The 18,559-nt window shown below is 33.3% G+C and overlaps 1 protein-coding gene across 2 annotated transcripts; it reads left to right on the top strand.

Annotated features, from left to right (window-relative positions):
* Nucleotides 1-6,826: 6,826 nt before the first annotated feature.
* On the top strand, nt 6,827-17,404 carry LOC132277889 (uncharacterized). 2 transcript variants are annotated; one of them, XM_059779731.1, is made up of 3 exons: nt 6,827-7,173; nt 7,467-7,966; nt 16,344-17,404. In XM_059779731.1, exons 1-3 carry the CDS (start codon nt 7,080-7,082, stop codon nt 17,100-17,102), a joined length of 1,353 nt encoding a protein of 450 aa, XP_059635714.1. In that variant the 5' UTR covers nt 6,827-7,079; the 3' UTR covers nt 17,103-17,404. The 2 variants fall into 2 exon arrangements, with proteins under 2 accessions (XP_059635714.1, XP_059635713.1); XM_059779730.1 differs by having other exon boundaries at nt 6,831-7,173; nt 7,467-7,993; nt 16,344-17,380.
* The last annotated feature ends 1,155 nt before the right edge of the window (nt 17,405-18,559 follow it).

The raw sequence follows: 18,559 nt of genomic DNA, 5'->3' as shown, positions 1-18,559 counted from the left end.
TTAAATTTGACCTCCATTATTATTACTTTTCTTGAATGTATTAGAAGTTCATTATTTTTAGTGAAATTATTAAATTATTTTCGACAAACCTTGTTATATTTTCTTTGGTTGTATGTATGTGCAATATACGTGCACAATATGAGGAAAACTTTAATAACACATATATATTATAATCCCCCTTATCTATTTTTAGCAAAATTAAAATTTGAATGTTATTATTACTATTATTATTTCTATTATTGCTACAAAATTAAATTTGACATAAGTTATCAATTTCCTTTCATCTATTGCCACAAAATTAAATTTGAGTTTTATTATTGTTTGTTTTCTACAAAGCTTTATTGGTTGCATGTACTTCTTCACTATTCTAACAACACTAGAACAAGTTAACAGATTCCTTCTTATCTATTAACAGATTCCTTCTTATCTACTACCATAATTTTTATTTATTTATTTATTTTCTCGAACACTTCATTTGTTAATTGTGGTTTTACAGTCACTTGTCGTATTAGTCTAGGAATCATTTATCATTTATAACTTTAAAGTTGCTTGTCTGAGTGTAGAAAGTAGAAATCTATCACCATAATAACTTCTTTTACTTTTTATTCTACTGGCAAATCTTGTAGTTTATTGGCCACACGTTTGTTTGCCTAAAATTAAAAATAATTTTTGCTCTATTTTAGGATTTTTCTCCTCTAAAAATTCTCATTTAATAAATGTCTAGTTTTATTTGACGTTTCTGAACAACGAACACAAATTATCATTGTTGTGATTTAGTGTATACATATATAATCTGATACTTATAATGTTTCAATCGTTATTTGACTTTCATTTCTATTTTATGATTAGTTGATAATCTCAACCATGCTTCCTTATAGAAGTGTTTTGTCAAAGAAATTAAAGTCAGATAACGATTGAAACTGTGATAACCCTTAATTTTGGGGACATGGGTTAATCAAGTCCACGCTCATAAAAGCAGGAGATATCAAAACAATTAATATTTAGTAAGCACATAATACAAAGATAAAAAACAAAGAATAAATAAAACGAAGAAAACTAATAAATAATAATTCTATTAAATAAAAATCTTCCAAAAGTTACAACTTGGGAATCCCATAATTTAATAACCCCTTAACCAATATCAATTAATCCGAAATCCATAAGTAAAACTAAAATCAAATGATATAATTAACATCCCACTTTGAAATAAAAGAATAGATGATAGATAAGCCTCCAAGCTGCGGATCCTCAATCTCAAGACTTGAACTTCTACGAACATGAAAAATAAAATAAGGTAGGTCAAAACCCATGAACAAGTTACCTCTAACAAGTCCCTGAAAACCGATGAATAATACATCTCTAACCACAACCAACCTAATCCAATTTTAACCTTTAATATATAGTGATAAATATTAATAAGGAATAATTTCACTTACCTCTCCTGAAGTTAGGCGTAATTATAAGTGGTACCCCTTACGTTTCAAAAATTACACTGACCTCCTTTCAATGTCATCGCCGGTTAGTTATGTTAGAACTTTTTGTAAATGTACTAATATATCCCCATATTATATTAATAACAATAATTAATTACCAAATTACTCTTTTACCCCCATAATATTTTTTTCCCTAAAATTAAGTTTATTTTATTTATTTATTTTCTTCTAGAGCCCTAGATTTGTAGAACATGTCGTTTCACTGCCACCATCTGCACCGCCGCCACAACAAAGCCACCATCTGCACCGCCGCCACAACAAAGCCACCATCTGCACCGCCGCCACAACAAAGCCACTATCTGCATTGCCGGCACAATAAAACCACCATCTTCACCGATATTACGACGGCCATAGCCAGTACCACCGCCATAACACAATTACTTACCTCCAATGATGCCATGGAATAAAAGCAACGACATTTCTGGCAGGTAACGGAGGCTTGCAAGTGTTCCGACATTAGAGAATGGCGTCGAGCTTGAAGGTAATTTTATCGTCGATCGAAGAGGACAGCCCATGAATCGGCGACGAGCTTGAAGGTGGAGTCGACGAAGGTGAACTTGTTCTTGTCGGGGTGGAGGATAAGTGCGAGCAGGCGGTACTACCTCTTGGTGAGATCGACCTCGTCGGAGCGGCAATCGACCTGAAGGATGGAGTACCATCCATGGTGGTTGTTGATGCGGCGATGAGGACCTCCGCAACGGCTATCTTATTCATTGCCGTCGCCGAGTTCTTGTCGATTGGCGAATACGAGATTTGCAATTTCTTGTTGTCGGCTGAAAAAGAAATGGGTCATAGACCAGATCCATAAGAACTCAAACCAAGAAGGCATATAGGAAGAAGAAGCCGTAACAAACCGCAGATCAACATACATATATATATGTGTGTGTATGAGCTGCATCCGCCGGCCCTGCAAAATCAGTAACGCCGCCATCGATGCAGACTGATCGGATTACGGTGCCGGCGAATGAGCTCCATCCACGGTGGCTGTGCGGTCGACAAGCTTGTCGGCGATAGAAATTGAGCTAACTATTTATCTCATCCATACGATGGCTATGCTGATTTTCATGCGATGGCAAACTTGCCGGCAACGAAATTGGGTCTCGATCTGTTTATTATGGTTGAGTGTCTGAATCTAGGGCTAGTTGAGGTGGGTGGTAGTGGAGGGCATATAAAATTGGGGTATATAAGTAATTTTAAGTAAAAAATAAAAATGAAAATGTCTTTTGTAATTTGTTTAGGACAAATGTGGTACTTCATACTTAAAAATGGCTGATGTCATCAAAAATGGCCATTGATCGGCATTGACTTTCACCGGAGGGGACTAAGTGTTACGAAGGAGCAAACCTTGAGGGAGGATGGTGTAATTTTTTAAACGTAAGGGGTATCGTCTGTAATTACCCCTAACTACAGAGAAGGTAAGTGTAATTACCCCATAATAATAATACATAACATCACCAATATTAATTAATACCTCCATAATTCCAAACTGTGGATTAATAAATATATATATATATACACATGACCATCCCTAACAAACTGTTCTCATTACATGGAACTTCTCTTTCCAAAGTTAATCCAAATGGTTAATTAACCATTAATAATACTATACTCAATCCTAGGAGCATTTTATTTCCTCATATTTACATAACCATAACCATAGATGTTTATTTATTCATCTAATTTATATAACATTTTATTCATGCTTTGGCAACTTACCCATGCCTCCACAAGTATAATATTTTTCTATAGTTAACAAATTGACATTCCAATTATATCCTGGCAAACAACCCATGCCTCCAATAGTATGTTCTTGTCCATACTTAGTTAATGACAATTTATTTATATTTGCCTCCTGAAGTATGTTTTCTCCATAGAAATTAAATAACAGTTATACTCATACCTTGGTAAATAATCCATGCCTCCAAATGAACCATATCCCATAAGCAAGCACAATAAAGCATACAATAAGCAACGTAGGTACAATACAAAATACACAAAAAGACATAAAATAATCCTCTAAACTTTCCATCCTAATTATAACATGTCAACATATGATAAATATCATAGAACCATTTAATAAATTGTTTAAACATGCTTCGAAAATCAATAGTCATATAAGCATTCAATCTTTCCTTTAAATTAATTTATGAATTAATTTACGCATTCCTTTATTAATCCATTTAGCGTTCTTAATATTTATACGCATTCCAGTATTTAATTAGGTCCATAAAAACCCTCAAACTTCATTAAGACACCCGTGGATCAATACTGGACAACCAAAACTCGAAACCAAGTAGCAGGGCAACCGAGTCGGCTTAGTTACCAACTAAGTCGGCTGGGTTGACAACTGAACCGGCTCAATTGCCAACCGAGTCGGCTCAGTTACAGCTGAGTTACCAACTAAGTCGGCTCTCTGCCCAACCGAGTTGGCTCGGTTGCCAACTGAGTCGGCTCGGTTGAGCCTGGGTCGTCTTCCTTTTCGCGACAGTAGCTTCCGGCCTCTGTAACTGGTCTGTTTCGCCTCCGATTCGTGTAAGAACAATTCTAATTAATTATAAGATGATCTAATATATGATTTAACATCTAAATACGCATTTTAAACATGATATAACATGATTTCATTCCAATCAATTCATCTAAACATAATATATATAAACAATATATATATACACATATAACTAGTTTTCTTCCATACTTTTAACCCTATGTTTAGGTGATTTGCATGCAATTAAAGTCTAAATTATGATACCCAAAGTGTAGAACTCATGGGTTCTAAGAGGAGAGATAGAGAAGAACTTGCCTGAAGTTTCAAAACGAAACTGACGCACACCAAGCTTCTCAATTTTGATTTGCAACTCTAGCTTCTCTCTGTGTCGCCGTTGTTTCCTTCCTTGGTCCGACCTTCCCTCTGGTTCAGCCTTCCCTCTCGGTTTTTCTCTCTCTCAGCAAACCTAATTTTTGCCTCCTTTCTTCTCACGTAATAACCTTTCTTTAGGGTCACATAATAGGTACACACACACACACACACACACACACCTAACCTTCTAACCTTAATCTGATAATTCCCCATATGTATATACGTAATATACATATAAGCATATATATATATATATATATATATGTAATTTATGTATATATAATCCTCCAAAATAAATAAATAAATATATATATGATGTATATATACTTACTATATATCTATATGTATTTACGTCATACATATAGATATATATAATTACTATATATATATAATCCCCCTATATAAATATATATACATTTATATACTTATATAATCCAATCCATTTATTATACATAATATATATATATATATATATGCTTAAATCCATGGGCCTTTAAGCCTTATAAATCCTCCAAGGCTTCCCATAACAGCTCATTACCAAAACCTTTAATCCATTTCCAAGTCTAATCCATTTAATAAAATAAATAAATAGTTAAACAACTAATTACACACATCACGTACATAAAAGAAGGATCACAATAACAAAATCATTCCATACAACCAAGGTTAACACATCAACAAATCAATCAACAATCAAGCACCTATATACACACAATCATCATTCCAATAAATCAAATAAACAAATAAATTAATTTAAACCAGTAAATCCATTAAATCAATTTAAAGACAATTTATTTAATTAAATAATTCCTTTAAAATCTAGGGGTATTACGGAAACACTATAAGTAACAGATTATGTATGGATACACTAAATCACAACAATGATAAATTGTGTTCAGAAGCGTCAAATGAAATTAGACATTTATTAAATGAGAATTTTTAAAGGAGAAAAATCCCAAAATATAAGAGAAATTTTTTTTCTCGTTTTATTTTTTTTATTATTATTATTTTTTTTAACGAAGTGCAAACAAACACGTGGCCAATAAACCATGTGACTTGCCAGTAGGATAAAAAGTACATTAAGTTATTATGATGATAAGTTTTTACATCCAAATAAGTAACTTAAAAGTGATAAATGATAACGGATTCATAGACTAAGAACATCTCCAACCGTTGTGTATATATATATTTTTAATGTAAATCTGATGTGTAATGATGGATTTACACAAAAAATTTGGATTATTTAATTTTAGCTCCAACGGTTGTTTTATACTTTTGTATAAAAATATATCTGTCAATAACAATCAATCATGTGTCATGCCAGGACCCCGCATAACTTTTATAAACCTACTTAATATATGGTTGATTCTTTAATGGAATGAGAAAGAGGAATGAGAAAGGAAATATGTTGATCCGGAAGTGTAAAAGGGTTGTGTAAAATACACAATTCTTTTACACATTGGTGATGTGGCAATGTATCTTAACGGACTGCTGCAAAAAATTTAAACATCATAGATAGCAATGTATATTTTACACAAAAGAGTATTTTAACAGACCGCTGGAGATGTTCTAATACGATGAGAGATTGTGGTTAGCAAAACCCTATTTTAATTGGTTAAATGTACTCTCCTGTTCCCAAATAAATGTATTTTTTGGAAAAATTTGACTCACAAATCTTTTAAAAAGAGACATTCTTTTTTGAAAGAGAAAGGGTACTTGAATTTTTTGAAACTTTTTTTTTTCCTAATTGGTACTCACATACATATGTCTCCACTGAGACTTGAACTCCTAACCTCTCTTTGAGAAGTAGTGACTTAGTACCGCTAGGCCACTGGCATGTTGGTCACAATAATACATAAACTTAATAACACACGTGTACACATATAAGATTCCCTCTTATCTGATGCAACAAAATCAAATTCAGAGTCCTATTATTATTTTTGGAATATTCTTTATCCATTTTAAAATTGATATATATTTTTATTTTTAAATATGTTTAAGATTTTTCTATTATTAAACACTAGTTTTCATTTTATATAATAAATTTTAACAATAATTAGTTTATTTTTTTAAAAATCATAGAAATTTATTTAAATTATTTGAATAAAGGAAATGATAATATTTTATTATTTTAAATAAAATTTACAATTTATATATATTAAAAATGAAATTAAAGTTTAATGTAATTAATTACTACGTATTATATAATATTAATTAATTAACTAAACTTTTAAGAACTTTAAAACAAAAAAAGAAAATTGTATATCAATTTTCTAATAGATTTGCACATGTTTTATATGGGTAAAGATACAGTAAAAGATTTAGTGATTTATAATTTAAATAAAAAATTAAAAAAGAAATATTATTTTATTAAAAAATTGTAAAAAAATATTTTTATGAAAAAAAAACCTATTACTACTTATTGCTATATATTTTCTCCGTCCCATACACGTCCACACTCTACACCGGTACCTGTGAGTGTGGACGTGCAGGGAGTACATATTTTTAGCTCATGAATGTTTAAATGATTCAAACCTAGTAATTGGAGTAAATACACGACACTGGCACTATTTACAATAACGCTCAAAATAAAAACATCTGCCACTTTTCCTCTTTTTAAGTAGCCTTCGTCACTTCAAAACCCTAAATCTGTATATCTAACATCAGCAATCCACAATTTCCCCTCCATATATCTATTACATTCTATATATATTTCATATCATATAACTATGGAATTCAAGTTTCAAGCCATCGACGACCAAGGGTCGACGTACTTCCATTCTTCTTCAAGCATGAGTTTCTTCACAGAGCAAGCACTCCGAGGTCGGTACAAGTCTTAGATTGTTCAATTATCTTTGGACATTGATGAATTGGTGAAAATTTTCGATCGGATGTGTTTATGCGTATATAATTTTTTTAAAAGAATAGATCTTGTCCAAGTTAAGAGATTACACTAGGTCCTGTAGAGTTTATATAGGATTTGAAAAGTGTACATTTTTCATTTCATTTCCTGCATGTTAGTGAATCAAACAGAGTTTGTGTTGACTTTCAATTCCTTCGTTTACATCCATTTTTTTTTTATTTTTTTAATTTCCCACCGATAACTTCCGTTTCAGCTGGTTACCGGAGAAATGATGTTCGTGAAGCAATTCTAAGGGAGATAGAGAAAGAACGAATTAGAGAAGAAATTATTGCAGAGGAGATCAGTAGGAAGCGTTTATTAGAAGCAGAGGTGAGAAGGGAAATGTTGATGGAAAGGGAGATGGCATTGCGAAGAGCAGATGGGATATCGTTTCTCCCTCCCGCACCGGGGGCTTCTTCGTCCACGTGGTTCGAGCCAAGACTTTCAGTTTTGCATCAATCTGATGGTAGATTACTTGAAGAAAGATTGGCATTGTCGCTTGAGGAAAGATTGAGCTATTCAACTCGCAGAGAGATTGGAGGACTCGAGACGGTGCCCTTCCATCGCAAGGTGGAACCTAAGATTTCTGAGATAGTGGAACCTAAGACTTCTGAGATCATACCCTTTCAACGCAAGGTGGAACCTAAGATTTCTGAGATGCCTTTTCAACGCAAGATGGAACCTAAGATCTCTGAGATCAAACCTCTTTCGGAGGTTAGCAAAGATAAAATAATTTTCCTGGTCAGTGTTTGTTACTTTCTTACTCATTCTTATCTCTCTATATATGCATAACAAGTATTTCTTTTGTTTGATGGGTTGTAGTTTTGAAGAAATTTTTATATTTAGAAATTTCTCACTAAAACCACTGCCTTCTATTAAAAAGCTATTTCTTTGGTGGCTGCAACTTTGATGTAATTTCTGTATTTTTTTAGATACTGTTATTTTCTTTTTAAAGATTTTGCTTTCGTTATGGTTGAGTTACTTGATAGATTTGGGATATATGAGAATGTTATGTAAGAGTAGTTGTCTATTTGATGGAGAAAGCTACTGGATACTATTATATTCTTCTCCAATTTATGGTCTATATTAATTTCCTTTTTAGGATAATGTATCAATTATCTTTTAATTTTTTATGTTAATCTTGCAGATACGTTGGGAAAAAGATACTTGACATCACTTTATGGTTAGGAAAATATCTGGTTTTTGATCCATGCATTTTCATGTCTGAACTAATATTAAATAGGGTAGGCTATACTAGGCTCTCTTTGTTAGCTCAGATTCTCCATTATCATGCATCTCAAAAACATCCAAAATTTTCGGGCCTTCTTATTGTGTAGATGGAACTACGCATGATCCTCAAGTTTTCTATAGCCAATAGTCATATATATATTTCTTATCCTTGATCTTAATGCCCGCCACAACATGGAATGTGCCATTATGATTTTCATTGGATAGGAGTGGAGAGAGATTTAACAGAGGACATTTCTTTATATCCCCTAGGAAGAGCTAACTAGTAAAAAAGGGTTCATGTATGACCACAAGGAGTTTAAAATAGGTCTATACTGAGTTGAAAGTTCAGAACCTGTCACAAATGGTCCTTTGGTGTAATGGAGTAAGTTTTTCTCCAGCAAACTTTATGGTGTTCTGGATTTAATTGTATATACAGAATAGAGTCTAATGGCTGTAGAAATTCCTTGGGAATCAGTCTTGTCCATGGCACAAGGTTTGGTCTAGTAGGTATGATGCGCGGGAAATTAGCAGGATTCTAATCTCATGCCTAGGGAAACTCATTAATAACTTTGAAAGTTTGTTATGCAATTCGAGCATCTTTTTCAACCTTCTGGTGAATTCGTGACTGGTTGAAAGCTTCAGTTAGGTTTATTTTAATGATTTGATGGGAGTAGTTACTTGCTTTTCTTGAATTGTTTGATTTTATTAAATTCTTCTTTGAATTTTCGGTTTATTGCATGGATTTATGAATAGGTGGAATTACTTGAAATCTTCATCTTCAAAGGAACCCTGAGTGCTCGAAGTTGGATGAGGTCCTGGACCTCATTTGCTCCATTCAGTGGGAATTCGTTTCAGCCTTCTTTACAAATAAGAGAGCTTGGACTTTCGAGTGGTTTGCATCTATTCTTGCAAATATTCTCGTACCGTTGAGGGGTGGGACCTTTCGTGGGAGGTATTAAATTGTTGGCCCTGGCATCATAAGCATGGTTGGCACTATGGTGTTGTGTAGGATGTTACAGCCTTCTAAAACCTTGGCAGGTCTTGAATGATATAATAACTCATATGATTTGGGCTCGGATCTTAAAGTAAAGCATCCAAATGGCTGAGATTTTAAGGGATTTGAGTAGCAGACCATTGTCACTCAATATCTTCTTGATTTTTACTTTGTTCAGGTAGATTTTTCATTTATATGCTTTATCCAACTTCTGATTTTTGACGAAGGTGGAATTTCAGTTTGAATTTTATGAAGTTGGTTTGTTTTGGCCTTGTAGTAATTAGTTAATTTCAACTGGTGACCATAAAATCGTCTTGTTTCATTGGACCATGGAGTATCCAACTAATGTGTGTTTGCTGGCAGGGGAAAAAAAATCAATTTAGGAAAAAAAAAAAAAAATCAGGCAATTGGGTCATCCTATAGAAAAGCCTGCCCATCGCATTCTAGACTTCACACTATTATTGTGAAGCAGATCCAACACCCAACCTGCCTAAGCTTGGAATTCAAACCAAGCCTTGGGCTGAAAGGATATATTGAAACCCAAAGCACTTTTGGTTTCAGCTACTGATATCCAAACCGGAAAGAGTAATGGTTATTGATTTTGTAGTGCCTGCCAGATAAAGTGGTCGATAAATTTACGGTCATATGATTTGAGGGACATAAGAAAAAACTGAAGATATTTTTGCAGTAATGCTTGGTACCTTGTGTATTTGGTTCATAGATGGTTAAGATTTTCAATACTTATACTTATCAAAAAAAAAAAAGATTTTCAATACTTTTGATTTAGTGGTAATAGCTATAGCTAAATGGGATTAATGAAATTGCGGGAATCGTGTATTTAGTCATGGATTGCAGAAAATTGTAAATATAATTCGAAACTATTTGGGAAAGTAGAAAAAAGAGATGAATTATTTAAGATGGATAACATGTTTATGATTTGCTGCCTTAGTCAATTTCATTGCAAGTTAGAGTAACCTCAAATGTTGTTGTTATTATAGTATTATTATTTTTATTATTAACTTTGTATGGATGAATAACTGGTAATTTCTAAATTAAATAAATAATAATATTTTGTTATGATAACAACTTCTGGATGAAGACTGTATTTTAAATAGTTGGGTTCATCCCAAAAATCATGGTAATGTCATCTGCTTGTTCATTTATTCTTATAGTTGATAAAACACTACTACTTCTTGTGGTTTCAAACTACATTTTACCTCAAATGCTCTATAATGTGCCAACTCTAGCATTTATCATTTTTATAGCATTTTTAATTCTAAGTAATTTGGGACATATACTTCTTGTTATAACAACTTTATACTTTCAATTTTGACTTTGGAGTTTTGCATGAATTTTTATATAATTCATCTTCCTCTTATTTTGATTAAGAAATTCCACCAAAATAAAAGTCAAAGATGGTTAAATTTTCCTAATTCTAGTTAATCAATTTACACACCCAGTTAAACTGCATAATTTAATAGTGTTTAAGATTGAAATTTTGAATGGTAAATTTTGAAAGAAAATCAAAGATTTTAGTATAGAAAGGATGTTGAACCATGATTCAAATAGTTTGGGTTTCGATTCATAGGATTTTAACTGTAAATCACATATTTCAACAAAAATGTTTTTGAGGATCATACTTGTTGAAATCCCGTGATTTTTATGTTGAGTCCTACAAGATAAATTGGATCTTAGCCAAAAAATATTTGAAACTTAGGTATCCTTCCTTTTTTACTTTATTCCTTTGATTATCTTCTAAATTTTATGATTCATGATTTGAAGCTTAAATACTTTCAAGTATTAAAGCATAAGTTAAGCGCAAGTCTTCCAGCTTAAACTGTGAGCTACTTGCCCACTCCACCCCAATAAAAAATAACTAAATTAATAAGATGAGAAAAAGATTTTACTTGCCTTTTTGTTTGCTTGGTGTTATTTCATCTTCTTTTTTTTTTTTTTTTTGTATTGTGATAGTGATGGACGTATAAACTGTATAGATGCTCATGTACAATTTTTTTTTTCTTTCCTGGTTGGTAGAGCCAACTTGTTGAACAACATTTGCTAGTGTTATTGGATTATAAAAATCTAAAGAAAAGAAGCGTCTGGATATAAAAATAATGAACTATAAATTTGGGTAAATTATACCGACTCCTCATGAGGTTTGCCTTTATTACACATAGATAGAACTTGCAGCGCTCAGTGGCCGCGAACCCTCTAAGGTTTGCTGAAACAACCCCAGCTGTCTACTGGATAGCCTGTCAGTGTTATGACACAGTAAAATGACCTGCATGCCTTCGACTTGTGAAGTGACATTTTTGAATCGTTAAGTTACCAATTTATCCATTCTAACTATTTTTAATGTACCAAAATAACCTTTATTATTGTACTATGGTTGTGCCATACAATTGTAAATAGACCAATAATATTTTGTATATTTCTGTATTAAATATATTATCAGACATTTTATATATAAATTTACATACTAAATAAAAATTTAAGATTTTTAAACTTTAAAATCAATGAAAGTTACAAATGATATGTTTACATACATAATAAGACAATTAATATGTAATCACACAAATTGAAAAATACGTAATTAAATATTATACATTTGCAAATTGAAATAGTTCTAAAAATATGTAATTATGCATTTAAAAATTGAAAGTCAATTGCAAAAACTTAAAAAATTACAATTTAATCAAATCTAATTATGCAAACCTGCCAATTCCAATTTTAAAAATATTCAAATCTAACATGAGCACAGTAAAGAAGGAAACCGATGTAACTAAGTAAAATCCATAACCGAATCACAATATTCTAGTAAACTATTCAAAGCAAGAAGGTGTAGAGCTTCAGCATGTCGTGCCCCAAATTCGCCCTAAAGATCATATTCTTACCTATTCAAGTCTAATGGCCTAACATGTAGACCACCAACATGAGTAGAAAATCTAGTTTTGCAAATTCCCATTGTTCCTCAACCATGAAGAGTGATATCTATTACGCAAATTGGCTATGACCAGACTTTACCCATTGATGAGATTTCCATGCCAAACTTCATCATTGTCACGAAATGAAAACTCAAAATTAGATAAACCCCCACTTTGATTGAACCTCAATTTCATTACAACACCAAATTGGAACCATGAAATCCCAAAGTATTCATAATATACATACATCTATTTATATATATATATCCCATAAATTTCCAATTGACTGAACCATATTCAATATTGCAACAATCATTTTGCAATCTATGTTTGGAACTCACTGGGTACCAAAATTATCAGCATTACAAGTCCTTGCCTGTTTTTGCTGCCCTTTAGGTGCATCTTGGGCATGGGTGTTAGGCACCCAAATAAATCCCTATACCCGCTCTCCTCTGTCAGCATCAGCAGCCTATTCTTGGCCATCAACCCATCCTTGTACCGCTGCAACTAAATTCGCTGCCTCTCCTCGGCACGCTTAGTAGCGGCCACGAGCACACTGTAAAAATCATGGTGCCGAGAGTGCAACATTGATTCACAATCATGGAAATGGTGGTCGTCGTCATTATTAATTTGCTTACCAGTGATGGGTCCTTGGAGGGTACTCGTTGCCATTGTTGTATAAGAAGAGGGGTGGGGTTCAGGGGTTGAAGAGGGAGTTGGATGGCTGGAGTTGGGTAGTTAATTGGTTTGGGCATTTGAGTAATTTATGAAGTCTGATATTTTTTTTATAAAAAATGAATTGAAAAATTAGGGGTAAGCTAGACATTTCACCGACTTTTTTAAACGGCATTATGACTGTCAAATTGACAGGGGGTGTTAGTGTAGGTTTATCCAAACTTGTCATCTACGTATAATAAGGGCAAATCTCAGTGGGTGTCAATGTAATTTACCTATAAATTTATATTCACATAGTATATTTATTTATTTTTTAAAAGCAATGAAACATGCGAATATAAGAATAATATGATTATAATGTATCATAACTTTACTTTGACCATGTGATGATGGGGATTGGTCCATTGAGGTGAGTGGTTGGTAGAGTTAGCTTTGGAAAAGCAATGGAGATTGTCAAGCTTATCCCTTCAAGGGCATGAAAGTCAAAGCGGTAGTGAGGTTCTGGAAGGACAGATGGTTTTCAAATGACTTGCTTATGGCGGAGTTCTTGGATTTGTTCTCAAATGCTGGATATGTGGAGATGTGGTTGGATGATTATGCTCTTTGGGCAGATCACAGGAGTCGCTAAATTCCTACAGTTGTTATTTTGTTTTGAACTGGGAGCTCTAGGCTTATATAGTATTTCTTTAATAGGTAAAACCACATTAATGTTCTTTGGTGACAGAAGATGTGATTGAATGGATGGTTTCATAGTTTTTCTTAGGTAATTCTTCTTGAAGCAATTAAGAAGAATATGCGGTCACTTTCCAGCTAATAAGGTTCGAGGTTTGTTTGCTCCATCTGAGGTTGCATTATTTGTTAGATTATCATTGCTAAGCATAATTGTTTGATGGTGACCATTTGATTAGTTGGGGGGTTGGTAGTTCATAATATGTTTTGAATGTGCAAGATGAGGGAGAATTTGTGGATCATCTTTTTCTTAATTGTTTAGCTGCTCCAGAGCTTTGGAGCCCTATGCATCCTGCCACAAATTTCATTTGTTTAGCAGAATACATATTTTGAGGGTGGCGGATAAAGACAGGTGAATTAAGTAACAAGATTTTTTATGAGTGGCTTGTGTTGGTTCAGTTTGGTATCTGCGAATGAACAAAATCAGAGAATTTTAGGGATCTCCTCCTTCCGAATTTCAAACGGAATGAGATTTTCCTTGGATCACTCATTTCTTTGTAGTTTACTCGTTGTCACAGATAATTTTGTCTATTTAGTCTTTGGATTTTGTAAGGTTAAAATATAACCCTAATGAACAGTGCCTTACTATTCTCCCTTTGATAAATAACTTGCTTTATCTTTTGAAGGAGGCAGTTCCTGTATAGTTTATCGTCGTCAAACCAGGGCAAATCTCAGTTAATTGCAGTGTGCTCTATTGGGATTGTTAAATTTATAATTCATCATCTCAAATCAATTTCACTTTCACTAATCATCTCATTCACTGGGATTCTTTTTATTAATGCACTTGCATAGCATTTGACTTGTAATATTGTCATTAGAATTAGATCTTCTAATTGGCTTATATGCTGCATTTATAATCATGTTTCACCTGTCAAATAGATTTCATCCACTGATTGACTAAACTTATTTCTGGTAATTTTATGAGGTTCTAAACCATTACCACAATAGGCATACAGGACACTACAATGTTCATCTTATCATTTTCAGGCCTCCATATAAAGTGTAATTTTACAGCAACAGTTTAGCAATAGTCCTACTGGTAAGTACAGGTCCCAATATCAAATTTAGGAAGGAAAGGAAACATGGTTAGGGAATAGAAAGAATAGGGTGCGGAATTCACTATGAGAACTTAATTGTTGGTGATGATGGATGTTAGGTTAATGTTGCCTTTTTTCCAAAGACTAACTGTATCAACGAAAAATTGTTTAAAGAGCTTCTTGAGATTTTTTCTTTCTAGCTTGCTTTGTTTATATTAATTAATTTATTGTTTCATGTTTTCCTTAAATTAAAGTTTGCTCCTTCCTTATTGACTATATTTGACCTTCAATATGCATTTTCTGTTGTTTTTCCAGGTTGTGTCCCATTAGTCTAAAGATTGTGGCATTTGCTTATTTAAATGATATTAGTGTTGGTAACTGAAATTTGGTAACTTAATTGACTTTTTTATTTTTAAAAAAATGTTTTTGTTGAACATTAATGCATGCTGGTTTGTTTCACTATCAAATTACCGTATTCTATTTGGTATTTACTTGAAAAAAATAACCACTGAAAATTTATCAAACCTTTTCATATTGGTTTATTTTATAATTAATATACCACCTGTGAAACAAATGTTTTTGCCTATCATGGTTGCTTGATGGCATATGCCACCTTCAAGAAATCTTTAGCTTGAGTTGGTGCCCTTATATAGTGAAGAACTATAATGTTGCATTCGGGAGCACCGAATTGGTGATTTGAATTTGGAGTTGAAACAAATTTAGTTCAAACTTCGAACTAAATTTTCTCCACTTCCAAATCCAAGCTGCCGATTCGGTACTCCCAAACATAGCATAACTATCTTTTACTATATATCATTTCTTCAATTAAATATTTTTTTTCATATGGTATTTCTGTAGTTTAAAGTTAAATTTTATAATACTCCGTAAGTGACATGAATTACTTTTAAATTTGTTTTGCATCATTGGATTGATCAACTTGAGATTCTGTTCCACTCATCCTTAAATTATCCTAGGGTTAGCATCGTTCTACGTGAGTTATCAAGCAGGGAAAGGAAATGATGATAGTCAAAATGGAAGAGTAATGAAGTATGTTTTCTTTGAGAGTGTTTGATACGTTTTTTTTTTTTTTTTTTGAAAAATATTGTTCTGCTGTAAAGTTAGATGCTGCCATTGCCCCCATTCTTATCTGTTGGTAGAAATGCACAACAAAATGCCATTTACTTCAAATGATTATTGAATAAGTTTCTATTGTATTCCTTTACTCTTTAAGAAGAATCTTTTCTACACATAGGAATCTTTTCTACTTTACTTTTCTTTCTTATTTCTTTTATCCCCGGGCAAGAGCGGTTATGGTATTTATTTGGTTTACCAGAATCCAAGACACAACAAATGTCTAAAACATAGCACTTCCCTATAGAATGATTTAGTTCAACTAATATCAATGAAAGTTATTTTACTCTAATGGCAGAGGGTTATTAGACTTTGTTTTAGTTGTTGTATGAGTGCCCGGTTATAGACTTTGTTTTAGTGTTCTGTTGCAGGCTAAACCGGATGGGAGTTATTCTGGATCAAAGCGGAAAACTGAAACACCACCAGCTGCAGGCGAGCGTCCTACTGTTGGTCCAAAGAAGAAACCTAAAGAGGAATGGAGTTGTGCACTGTGTCAGGTTAGTGCCACCAATGAGCAAGGCTTGAATGAACACCTCCAGGGGAAAAAACACAAGGCGAGGGAGGCTAATCTTATAGCGCAGAGGACAGGCAAAAACTTTACCATCGGGCTATTCCCAAAGAGAACTAGCAAGCCAACTAAGCTCACTGGTGATCCGAATACGGGGAAAAGTATGGGAAAGGAATCACTGCAGTTCAACAAAACTAGAGAAGCCTTGTTGCAGAAGAAGCCAAATACAATAAAGAGTGAGATACCTTTGCAGCATCATGATGTCGATGATTTAAAGAAGAAAAATGGGGAGGCAGTGCAAAAAATGCAGAAGAATAGGGACTTCAAGATGAAGAGATTTAAGTTCTGGTGTGAAATGTGTCAGATCGGGGCCTACTCAGAGAAAGTGATGGAAACTCATCGAAAGGGGAAGAAGCATGTGGGGCGGCTTCAGGAACTTAATAAAAATTGTGAATCCGACGCAGGCACTCAAATGGCAGAGACTATTCAGAATGCAAAGGGTGCAGAACTTGCTGCCAAAGATGAAGAGAAGGAAACAACGGAAGATGTTGGATTAGCGGATGGGTTGGAAGCTGAAAATCATCAGGCATCTGCTGGAGTTGCTGCTTGTGGCACTAACTGATTAGTTTGGTCATCTTTTAATGTGAATATTGACTAGTGTAGATGCTGAAGGATGGAGAATGAATATATTCTGTGATCTACGGAATGTATTGCTTTTCAATGGCTTTCCATCATAAGTGCCGGTGTTGTGTAAGCTTTCTTTCATGTAACTTATTTGTAATGTGACGAAATTTAGTTGGATTCTTGGTTTTATTTGGAAGTTCTCTTAGTTTAAGAGGAAGGGACACCAAAAGCATTCGCTTTTTTCAAATATCAGACTAGGTAGTTTGGATAATATAACTATGTGAATTTTCGGTTTGCGCAGGGAATAGGAACATGGAGATGACAAGAATCTTGTAGATATGGAGGAGTCCATATGTTTCTAATCAGCCAAGCTCTATTTGAAACTAGTTTTACAAGCTTATCTGAATTCGTCATTCTGCTTCATACTTAAAAGTATCTTAACTTAAATCTTTACTGGTCTTTGTAGATCCCAAATCCTTTATGTTGGTTGGTGCAAATGTTCATGAAGCACAACCAACGTTAAAGATTTCTATCAAGCCACACTAAGTGTTTAATCAGTTAAGTGCGTTTGACAACAAATTTTGATATCACTTAAAAAAAATAAGTGCCTCTTGTAAAGATGTAAAATTTTTAAGTGAGAATCGCCTCACTTATTATGTTGAACACTTAAAAATTAAATAATAATAAAAAATTAATTTACAATTTCTGTTTGGAACTTCAAAACTTAAAATTTTCAGTTTTATAAAACAGCACCTTAGACGTTAATAGGATCCCCATTTTAGAACCCATGTTTGTTCATCTCGGGGGTGTCTGAATAATGTGTAATGATACTATCTGAACTTATCTTTAAAGAATTCATTATGTGGATTCTATAACTTAAATTATTATTATTATTATTTCTTTGGCAAACAAATTCTTTTCAAATACTTCCAATTTTCAAATGAACAAATCTGTTAAGATTGAGAATTCTGGACAGCTGAGTATATATTCCAATAATACCCTCATTGAAATGCCATTGCATTTTGATTTTGTGTTGTAGACTGCCAATCTTTGCTTACTGCTCTGATTAGCAGTTATAAAACACACACACACACACACACACACACACAGAGTGGAGTCCTCATTGATATCGCTGGAACAAACTTTGCTTACTGATCTGATTAGGCAGTTATATAACACAGAGAGAGTGAGTGGAAGCATCATTTACAAGTGAATAATTAAAATTTTAAACTAAATTTCTTTCCATTCTAAATATAATTGACTGGAGGGTATTCTAATCTAAATATAATTGACTGGAGGGTATTCTAATCTAACAAGGAGTTACTATGACTTTTATTTGAAGTCATAAGGCCCATTTCCATCCACCACCTTTTTTTTTCTTTTCTTTTTTTGACATCTGTCCAGAGGATCAAGGAGTACAAATGGTTGGTACTTTGGCACGAGAGTTGGAAAGGA

The sequence above is a fragment of the Cornus florida genome, unplaced genomic scaffold, assembly GCF_030987335.1.
Source record: "Cornus florida cultivar Cherokee Brave unplaced genomic scaffold, ASM3098733v1 CherokeeBrave_3.0.0_Hap2_Chr10, whole genome shotgun sequence".
NCBI classification, from domain to species: Eukaryota; Viridiplantae; Streptophyta; class Magnoliopsida; order Cornales; family Cornaceae; genus Cornus; species Cornus florida.
This window is presented reverse-complemented; position numbering and strand designations above follow the sequence as displayed.